This window comes from Marmota marmota, unplaced genomic scaffold (genome assembly GCF_001458135.2).
Source record: "Marmota marmota marmota unplaced genomic scaffold, marMar, whole genome shotgun sequence".
Taxonomy (NCBI): domain Eukaryota; kingdom Metazoa; phylum Chordata; class Mammalia; order Rodentia; family Sciuridae; genus Marmota; species Marmota marmota.
This window is the reverse complement of record NW_026000240.1, coordinates 5,651,463-5,662,940: the sequence shown is the minus strand read 5'-3', so window position 1 is coordinate 5,662,940 and position 11,478 is coordinate 5,651,463. Positions and strand designations below refer to the sequence as shown.

The 11,478-nt window shown below is 36.0% G+C and overlaps 1 protein-coding gene across 4 annotated transcripts in view; it reads right to left on the bottom strand.

Moving 5' to 3' along the window:
* Hspbap1 (HSPB1 associated protein 1) overlaps positions 1 to 11,478 on the bottom strand; it is a 63,098-nt gene that overhangs the window by 34,551 nt on the left and 17,069 nt on the right. For 2 of the 4 annotated variants that reach the window (XM_048794561.1, XM_048794562.1), the window contains one exon: positions 2,076 to 2,138. The exons of the other annotated variants lie outside the window; for them this stretch is intronic. In XM_048794561.1, coding sequence (XP_048650518.1) covers positions 2,076 to 2,138 — 63 coding nt within the window. The remainder of the gene's footprint in view (positions 1 to 2,075; positions 2,139 to 11,478) is intronic. 4 annotated transcript variants of the gene reach the window in all.

The following is an 11,478-nucleotide window of genomic DNA, read 5'->3' as shown; positions in this document are numbered from 1 at the left end:
TACCCCATCTACCATAACTCATTTCTCTCTCTCTCTCTCTCTTATTTTTTTTCCCCTTTGCCTCACATCCTCTTATATGTATTTTTGTATAACAATGCGAGTCTCCTTCCCTCTTCCATGCAATGCCCCCTCTCTCTCCCATTTTCTCCCACCCGTCCCTGTTTGATGGTAATTTTCTTCTCATGCTCTTCCTCCCTGCTCTGTTTTGAGTCACCCCGCTTATATCAAAGAAGACATTCGGCATTTGAATTTTAGGGGTTGGCAGACTTCACTTAGCATAATCTGCTCTAATGCCATCCATTTCCCTGCAAATGCCATGATTTTGTTATTTTTTAGTGCTAATATTCCATTGTGTATATATGCCACATTTTTTTTTTATCCATTCATCTATCGAAGGGCATTAGGTTGGTTCTACAGTCTAGCTATTGTGAATTGTGCTGCTATGAACATTGATGACGTCGTATCCCTGTAGTATGCTCGTTTTAGGTCTTTGGGAATAGTCCAAGAAGGGGAATAGCTGGGTCGAATGGTGGTTCCATTCCCAGCTTTCTGAGGAATCTCCATACTGATTTCCAAATTGGCTGAAACAGTTTGCAGTCCCACCAGCAATGTACAAGTGTACCCTTTTCCCACATCCTCACCAGCACTTGTTGTTTGACTTCATAATGGCTGCCTTTCTTACTGGGGTGAGATGGTACCTTAGAGTGGTTTTAATTTGCATTTCTCTGATTGCTAGAGATGGTGAGAATTTTTTTCATGTATTTGTTGATTGATTGTATATCTTTCTCTGAGAAGTGTCTGTTCAGATGCTTGGCCCATTTGTTGATTGGGTTATTTGTTTTCTTGTTTAATTTTTTGAGTTCTTTGTATACTCTGGAGATTAGGGCTCTATCTGAAGTGTGAGGGGTAAAAATTTGTTCCCAAGATGTAGGCTCCCTATTTACCTCTCTTATTGTTTCTCTTGCTGAGAAAAAAACGTTTTGTTTGAGTAAGTCCCATTTGTTGATTCTTGATTTTAACTCTTGAGCTACAGGTGTCCTATTAAGGAATTTGGAGCCCGACCCCACAAGGTGGAGATTAGAGCCAACTTTTTCTTCTACTAGACGCAGAGTTTCTGGTTTGATTCCTAGCTCCTTAATCCATTTTGAGTTAACTTTTGTGCATGGTGAGAGACAGGGATTCAATTTCATATGGCTTTCCAGTTCTCCCAGCACCATTTGTTGAAGATGTTATCCTTTCTCCATTGCATGCTTTTATCACCTTTGTCTAATATAAGGTAGTTGTAATTTTTTGGATTGGTTTTTGTGTCCTCTATTTTGTACCATTGGTCCACCCACCTGTTTTGGTACCAGTACCATGCTGTTTTTGTTACTATTGCTCTGTAGTATAGTTTAAAATCTGTTCAAACACACCTTTAAGTGAACAATGAAAGTGGTTTCCAAATGTTTTTTTTTTAAATGAAGATAATTCCAACCAAAAAAAAACTATTAACATTAATTAAATATTAATTTTATACTTGCTTTATTGTTAAAATAATTTATAATACTTGGGCTCAAGCGGTAGCGCGCTCGCCTGGTATGCGTGCGGCCCGGGTTCGATCCTCAGCACCACATGCAAAAAACAAAGATGTTGTGTCCGCCGAAAAAACAAAAACAAAAAAATAAATATTAAAATTCTCTCTCTCTCTCTAAAAAAATAATAATTTATAATACTCATAGTATTCATGATAAAGCAGAAAATATAGTTTTAACATTAACATTAAAGACTGCCTTCATCATAGCCTGATTTAGTGAGCCAGTGGAATGCCTGAGATTATCAGCTGCCCAAGACCCTTTCTGTGAGTCTGGGAGGTCCAAACTACTTTCATATAACACTAAGACATCATTTGCCCTTTGCATTTTCATTCCCTTACAAGTATGCCAGGGAGTTTCCCAGAAGCCACATGACATGTGTTGGTGTCACTGCTCTGACAGATGGTGGAATATATGCTTATGTTCTCATGTTTTAAATTTCTCCATTTTAGTTTCTAGTATGGCAAGTATCACTAGAGACAACCCACATCAGCATAAACTCACCGAGGAACTCAATCATTTTAAAAGGGATTCTGAGCTCAAAGGGCTTGAGAATCATTGCTTCAGCTTAAAAAAAAAAAAAAAAAGAAAAAAGAAAGGCAATAACAAAATAACTGTTTTTTGAAAATTTTTGGACTTTACTGCACATTTAGCATACATAGCTCCTCAGACTCATTAAGTGGACAATAATGATTTAACGCCTGTTCTTTTATTCATTAACTCACTTATTTCAGAATCATTTATTAAGCACAAAATTTGCAATTAGCATGATACTCAGGCTTATAGGAACATAAAAAATAGATAATACTATTGAGAGTAGAGTATATTTAGATAAAGATAAATCTTTAACTAGACTGGTAGACAACTTGAAGCACCATGTAATTAAATACAAAATTTTGTACCACAGACATTTAAAAAAGGGAAAGGCAATCAGAGATGAGGGTCTGTTATCTGTCTGCAGTGGGTTTGTTAGTATGGGTATGATACCAACGAGTTAAGACTACAGTCTTGGGTTGATATGAGAACTATTCTTCTAGGACAGGGATGAAATTACTTTTTTTGCAGCTAGCAGAATATTTTAAATGAGCACAGGGAAGTTAACAATTTGTTAAGAAATCTGATTGTTACCTCCTTTGCAAAACATAAAATCCTTTGAGGGATGCAGACCAGTTAGCACAGTGCCTGACATAGTAGATGCAGGCACTATTAATAGTACCTATTATTAATTTATGTATTTATTTGGAACTTTTTAACAGTTAAGTGAATTAGTAGAAGGAGAAAGGTATTCAAACTCTTCTATCAATATTTTTTCTTTTTCCTTCCTTTCTTCCTCAACTGCTTAGGATTATCTGATCTCTTTTTCCCTTGCTTTCTTCCTTCTAAATTCATTTCTGCAGAATGGCAGAGGCCGTGGTAACAGAGGCCAGGGTGTACATCAAAGAATACTCTAATTTATCTACTTGTCACTTGACATTGAGAAGCAGAACTTTACTAATACCATTGATCTAAAATATAAAAACTACATACTCCAGAACTATTTAAATTTTCCCATATTTTATGAAGCACTTCGAACAGTGCCTGGCACACAGTAAACCATTAATAGATACAAGCTTTTAATATCATTGACATCATCAAATATTCTCCACTACAGCATAAGAGTTCATAAAGTAAATTCTGACAAACAAAAATGCACGTGGCAAGAAAGCTTCATGATGCTGGGAAACAGGAGTCATTTCTGAATCATCTCATAAACTCCAATGTTGGCCTGAAGACATTGCACTGTCTTCTAAGTTTTCATTTCACAGCGCTTGATCCAACTACAATACTAAAGCCATTAATTGAGTTGGCTGCCCCGGGGTGGACTGAACAGCCCTTTTCCATTAAGGCCAGTTATTACAAACAAGTCTGCATGGCAGACCTCAGAACCTGGCCTCATTAGAGGACTTCATTTGCTATCATGGAAAGTTCTGCATGTTAAAAATGAAAATACAAAAATGTGAAAATTGCATGCAGGAACTGTTATCATCAGAGGAAAATTAAAATGAAAGGACTGAATGGAAATGACAGACCTTTTCATTTACATAATTATTTTGATAGAAAATCTTCTCACTCTGACTTGTTGGTAGCAGGACAAAGGGAGCATTCTGATTTTGTTGAAATGACAGTTTCTCTCCAGGTAGCGCAGTTGTTTTTCTTTCCTGCCCACCCCCTGCCCCTTTCTCTGTAATGATACTGGAGATGGAACCCAGAACTTCATATATGCTAGGCAAGCCCTCTACCACTTAATTCCATTTCTAGCCCTTTTTATTTTTTAAATTTGAGACAGGGTCTCACTAAGTTGTCCAGGTTGGTCTTGAATTTATAATCCTCCTGCCTCAACCCCAAATTGCTGGGGTTATAGGTGAGCACCACTGTGCCCAGCAGTACCGTTTTTGTCTCTATGGAGTGGCATTATTCCTTTCTAATATCATTATTATTGTTCTTTCATTTAATGATGAAGTACCTAGAAAGCTACAACTTCCATCTCCCTTACTGTAAATGTTAGGTAAGAAGACGTTCAGCTGAGTATAAGACTTAGCAATAGTACACAAACCGAACTTGCTTTTAACTCTCATAATAAAGGTCCTAAAATATTATTTTGCCCAGCAGGAAAACAAATACTTCTCCATTTTGTTGAACTTTCATCATTTTTCAAATAAGAAACAACACGTTGGGTGTAAGCTCTGAATAGGACTTTGGATCACTCACTGCTTCATTGCCCAACTTACAGATGTTTAGGGTTATTTCTATAACTGCTTGACAAACTTTGCTGGCTGAAGTACAATGCCACCACTGAGCACATATCTCAACAAATGAATGTGATCCCAAATCGTTTCAAAGACTTGTGTGATGCTTACTGCTTTCTTCCTACAATAAACTAAGGAACACATAACATTTTAAAAATGCCAATTATTGCCAGGAGCAGTGGTTTATACTTGTTGTCCCTGCTGCTTAAGAGGCTGGCGTAGGAGGATCGCTTGAGCTCAGGAGTTTGAGACCAACATGAGGAACACAGCAAGACCCTGTTGCAAAAAAAAAAAAAAAAAAAGAAACAAAGAAAGAAAAACAACAACAAAACTGTCAAATTACTAACACTACTATGCAGGCACCCTAGAAAAATTCTAACCAAACCTAAAACAGAAATAAGAAATATAGTCAACTGAGAGGACAAGGTTATCATTGTTAATAAGATCATACGCCTGTCTACCTAGATGATCACCAGAACAAAGAAAAAACTAGCTAGACTAATAAGTAGCTGAATAAGAAATAAGCATATAGAAATAAATAGCTTTTATCTATGTACCAATCATAACCAGTTAGAAAAAAAGTATAGGTAAAAAACATTGCCTTTAGAGGCTGGGGATGTGGCTCAAGTAGTAACGCGCTTGCCTGGCATGAGCGGGGCACTGGGTTCAATCCTCAACACCACATAAAAATAAAATAAAGATGTTGTGTCCACCGAAAACTGAAAAATAAATATTAAAAAATTCTCTCTCTCTCTCTCTTTAAGAAAAAACTGCCATCATAACAGCTATAACAAATTTATAATAGTTTAAGAATTTTTGTTATTTTATGAAAACTATAAATTTTTTTTTGCTGAGAGGCAGACTTGGTAAGTGAAAATAACATGTTCTGATATAGGAATATATACATACACAGACATTTTTTGTTCTTTTTAGTTATATATGACAGTAGAATATATTTTGACATATCATACATATATGGAGTATAACTTCCTATTCTGGTGGTTGTATATGATGTGGAGCTACACTGGTCATGTATTTATATATGAACATGAGAAAGTTAAGTCCAATTTATTCTATTGACTTTACTACTCCTACCCCCCCCATCCCAATCTGCTAACTCTCCTCCATTCCTCCCCACTCCTACCTATTTTGAGTCAGCAGCCTCATATTAGAGAGAATATTTAGCCTTTGGTTTTGGAGGATTGACTTATTTCACTTAACAAGATAGCCTCCAGTCCATATATTCCAGCAAATTCCATAATTTTATTCTTCTTTATGGCTGAGTAATAAGGAATATATATTTTTATTATTATGTAATTTTTTCCAAATTAATTTATACAGCTTCATATATATTCATTTAAAATCCCAACAGAATTTCTTTAAAAAGTGAGCATTTTGTATAAAATTCTAAAGTTCATTTAGATGAATAAAATTCAACAATATTTAAGAAGGAAGAATAACAGAAGTTCAGAGTAGACCAGTAGTTACCACAGGCTGGGGAGAGAAGGGAGGAGAGAGAGATGGGAAAGGCTGGTCAGTGGGTACTAAGTTAAAAAGAAGTAAGTTCTGCTGTTCTATTGTACAGTGGAGTAACTGCAGAAAACAATAATATACTATATATATTTTTAAAAGCTAGAGGAAAGGATTTTGAATGTTTTCACAACAAATGATCAATGTTTGAGGTGGTAAATGTGCCATTTCTGAACTAGACAATACATATTGCATACATGACACTGAAACACCACATAATACATAAATATGTGCCGCAGTCTGGCTGGGCACAAAATCACGAGCCACTCAAGCAGGAACAAACTTTATTTTTTGAAACTGCCGCCAATGTCCAGTAGGAGCCCAGGAAGATTTTTCCACCCACGCGGCCTCCTCCCGAACCGCCAGAGAGAGCTCCTCCCCTGGAACTCCCTCCTACTGTACTTCCCCAACCAATGGGAACTCTCCAGGAGTCCTGTAGCAGGCCTAGGTGAACAGCAGGAGTCCAATATCCATATGAATGCAAATCTTAACATAATCATATCATCTCAATGGCTAGCTGGCATCACCTTTCAACCAAAAATGCCATGCATCATATACTTGGCTCTTAGCAAATATGTACAATTTTATGTGTCAATATTAAATATAAATAAATAAAAATAAAATTTAAAAAAGAAAAGTATGGAGAATGAGTTGTACTTTCAAATATTAAAATATATACTGGTACTGAAATAGCATTTTAACTTGTTACTGGCTCCAAAACTGATCTAAAAATGTGGGCCAGAAACTGATGCTGAAATTCACACAGGAAAATAGCAATATAATAAAGTTGGTTTTCAAAGAGAATAAGGTACAAAAGAATAAAAGTTCCCAACTCTTTGGAAAAAAACCCACTGAACATCACATACCAAAACATATATGAAATGAATAAAGAATAAAATGTAAAAAAAAAAGGAAATCATTAAGCTATTAGAAGAAAATTAAGCTATTAGAAAAAAATTAGAATATCTACTTTTGGGAGAAGGAATTCCTAGGGATAAAATAAATAATAAAAATGTTACTTGAGCATTATTTGATTTGGCACTGGGAAATGTATTAGTGCCAACAGAATATTCTTAATATGTAAGGAATTTACTAACAAAAGGTTAAACCCTAAATCTCCATTGAAGAACTAATCAAAGAACAATTATCAGAAAAAATACAAATGACCAATTAACATTAACATATATATGTTCAACATTACCAGCAATCAAAGAAATGTTAACTGAAATTATGAGATGCTATTATTAACCTATCCACAAGATTTTCTTAAAAGAGAAATCTCAGTTTTGGCAAAGCAGTGGCAAAATAGGTACTTTAAAAAAAGTATCAGTGGAAACAACTTTTCTCTAAGGTGCTTGTCATACATATCATTCTTTCATTGCACACATATCTGAATGTCTATTAGGTGCTCTGCCCAGGATGAGACATGGCCCTTGGTCTCACAAAAAATGACCTTAATCAGGTGATTACTTACACAACTGTCCATGTGATTAAAACTGTACTCAATGTGGCTAAGAAATACAAGGTGTTCTGGGATAATCTGAAGCCACACATGATTTGGGAGGTGGAGGATGATAGATATGGTCAGGAAAGAATGCCATTTAAGTTAAGATTTCAAGGAAGAAAAGCAACTAACCAGATAAATCTAGGGGAAAGGAAAATGGGGGGAAAAACCTCACAATGACTAGAAATACAGAGAGCTATGGCTAGATACATACACAAAGGCCCCAAAGTAGGAAAAAGCAAATCCCCAGAAATAGAGAAATTGAAAATACACTTCTCTGGCCCAAGCTGGGGGAGAGAGAGATTACGCTGGGCCTTCTACACCACAATAAACAATTTGGATCTTTAGCCTAAGGGTAAGGAAAATTATTAAAGGGCTTTAAGTAGAATTATAATATTAGATTTGTTTATTTAAAAATTGTTCCTGATTATAGCATGAGGAATGGCCTGGGAAGGGTAAGACATGGAGATGGATGCAGAAACTGGACTAGGGAAGAGGCTACTTAGCCATGGATGGAGAAACAGCAGGATAACGATGACTATGGGCTAGCCATGGAGGGAGAGGGAAGCAGGTGCTGCCAGATGTTCAGAATGTGAGTCACGAGCCACCAGAATGACAGGGCACTCAGAATGACTCAGAGGTTCTGGTGTAAGAAACTTCAGATAGTGCTGCTGCTGATGATAATTTTCATATCCTCTGACCCAGTAATTCTCCTTCTAGGAATCTCTCCTAAGAGAAATAACCAGGAACTTGGACAAGATTTGTTTGCAAAGATGTTCCCTACAGCAGTATTTACAAATTTAGAGCTTGTAAGAAATATAAATAACCCAAATAGGAGAATTTTAAGATAAATTATCATACTACCATATAATGGACTAGGTAGCCATTTAAAAGTCACACTTAATGACAAGAGTAGCTGCTCAGAATATGTTAACTAAAAAGAAAAGCAGAATAAAAAGCCTCAGCTAACAATCCGGCGACATGGACAAGACCACATTTGCTTTTAACAAAAAGTGAGCTTCAGAGAAGGGAGAAAGGCCTACCGTCCTAACCCATGGCTTGTGGTGGATTAGCAACCTTCACTCCACCCCTCAAAGAAGCAAGCCTCCAGGGAAAAGCCCCTCATGGCACAGACACATTGCAGGAGCCACCAACGCAGGCCAAACGTGACTGCGAAGAGCACACAACACCAAGGACTCCCTGTCCTTCCAAACCCACCAGGAACCCCAGGAAACAAATGTGGTTTTTGTCTCTAAATTCCCGCCATGCACTAAGGCACCAGAACTATTCCTAACACCCCTCCAAGGAAACAGCAACCTGATAGGAAAATAATATTGTCAAAATTGTATAATTCTGTTGTTAACCATGCACTAAAGATTAAAATAGCCTCTGTCAAAGATATATAATATATAGGAAATCTCTGAAAAAAAAAAAAAGAAAAGCAGGTGTGAAAAATAATATTCATTTTTTGAATACAAAAAGGCCCATGCTGATGAACATTAAACTGTAACTAAAGACTATCTACCTCTAGGTAGTAGTTCAGGTGTTTTTAAGGTTCTTGGGATTTTTCATTTTTTGTCTTTTCTACATTAAAGAAGTCATACTTTTAAAAAAAAATTATTTATTTTTTTGTGGTACTGAGGATCGAACCCAGTGCCTCACAATGTGGAGGCAGGTGCTCTACCACTGAACTACAGCCCCAGCCCTAAAGAAGTCATACTTTTATTTTTATATTTTAAAATAACATTTCTTGAACATTAACAACAAGCTAGATACTATTCCAAATGTTCTAGGCACATGAAATCACTTACTCTTGAAAATATTTTTTTTTTTCTTTTTAGTACTGGGGATTGAACCCAGAGGTGCTTAACCACTGAGCCACATCCTCAGCCCTTTTTGTATTTTATTTGGAGACAGGGTCTCACTTAGTTGCTTAGGGCCTCACTAAATTGCTGGGGCTGCCTTTAAACTTTTGATCCTCCTGCCTCAGTCTCCCAAGCTGCTGGGATTATAGGTGTGTGCCACCATGCCCAGCCCTCTTGAAAATATTTCTAACATTCAGAGAAGTTAATTGACTTGCTCAGGCCCCACAGTAAACCAAAATTTAAACTCATGCAGGCTGACTCTAGTGGCTCTTTCATACTATTATTCTATACTGCCTGCGGTAGTATTACATTTATTTATTCAGTAGTGATTTTAAAAAGAACAAATTATCAGGACCATGCCCTGAATGGGACAAAACATGTGCAAGTCATATATTTGATAAGAACCTTATACCTAGGATATTTAAGAACTCTAATTCAACAATAAAAAACAAAAACCCCAATTAGAAATAAGTCAAGGTTTGAATGGACATTTCTATTAGCCAATATATACATGAAAAGATGCTCAACGATACTGATCATAAGGAAAATGTGAATCAGAATCACACTAAGATAACACTTCACTGTACTAGGATGGCTACAGTTTTCAAAAATGAAGTGTTGGCAAGGCTACAGGAAATTGGAACTTTAGTATATCACAGGTGCAACCACTAAAGAAAACTGTTTGGCAATTCCTCAAAATGTTAAACATATTTACTGTATGATTTAGCAATTCTACTCCTAGGTACCTATTCACAAGAAATGAAAACATATATCCACACAAAAATCTGTTCACAAATGTACATAGTAGCATTAGTCATAATTGCCCCAAAGTGGAAAGAACCAAATGTCCAACAACCAAACCAATGAGTAGATTAAAAAAATTACGTATATTCAAATAACAGAGTATTATTCAGCAACAAAAAGAGTACTGATGCACACAAGTTAAGCATCTTTTATCTGAAATGCTTGAGACCAGAAGTGCTTCAGTTTTCAGATTCTGGAGTACTGGCACATACATAAGTGTATGTACGTGTATGTGTGTGTGTGTGTGTGTGTATAGAGAGAAGGGAATTTTACACATCTATGGTGCACCTTTGTTTTGACTATGATCTGTCATATGAGGTCAGGTATGGAATTTCTACTTGTAGCATAATTTTAACACTTGAAAAGTTCGAATTTGGGATCATTTCAGATTTATAGACTAGGGACATTCAGCTTGTACTAGTACATGGATGAACCTTAAAAACATGCTTAAGTAGAGGAAACCAGACACAAAAGGCCAAATCATGTCTGATTCCATTTTTATGATATATCCAGAATAGGTACATTCATAGAAAGTAGACTAGTGGTTGCAGGGATAGGGTAGGGCAAAATGAAGTGGCTGCTTAAGGGTTACTTACTTCTTCATGGGATAGTGAAATGTTCTGAAATTAGACAACAATGAGAATATACTAACAAATTGTACAACACTGTGAATATACTAATAGCCACTGAACTGCATACTATTAAATGTCTGAAATGCAAACTTTACCTGAATTTTTAAAAAGACCTAATCATCTTTACTAAGAACTCAGTATAGTTTCTTACAATTACAGAGATATTTTCCTTTTTCTTTTATGCTTTAGTATTAACTTGAACATATCAAATTACTACATCTCATCTATAAAATGGGATAATGGTAGTACAATTCTAGGAAGTATGAGCAGATTAAGAGAGTGGATATACATAAAGCACTTAGAACAAACCTGAGGTGATAGCTCTCAACAAATGTCACCTACTAGTAGTAGGGATGATGTGTCTGGGGTGTAATCAGAATGTGAAAAAATGACAATTTCCATTTCTCTCCAAATTAGTATCTAAAAGATGCTTCAAGGAGTGGCAGATATATTTTACTAAAATCAAGAAGGAAAAGGCACGATCTCATTTTATGTTATAGATGCTAATCTAGTATTTAATTTTAAAATACAATAAAGAGTTCAGTCTTTGACTGGAATGAGATGCCAAAGAGTTCCAGGTATAACAATCCTGCTCTATCTATCAGAAATTCAAGAGAACTCTAGACACCAAAACTAATTAATTTCACAAGAAATACTAGAAGGTCAACATGAGAGAAAAATGTGGAACTGCTGAAAGAGAAAATGGGGAATTTTCTAGTTCCTCTTGAACTATTAACAGATAGTTCATGAGTCACTTCACTGCAATGCTTTTTTTTTTTTTTTTGG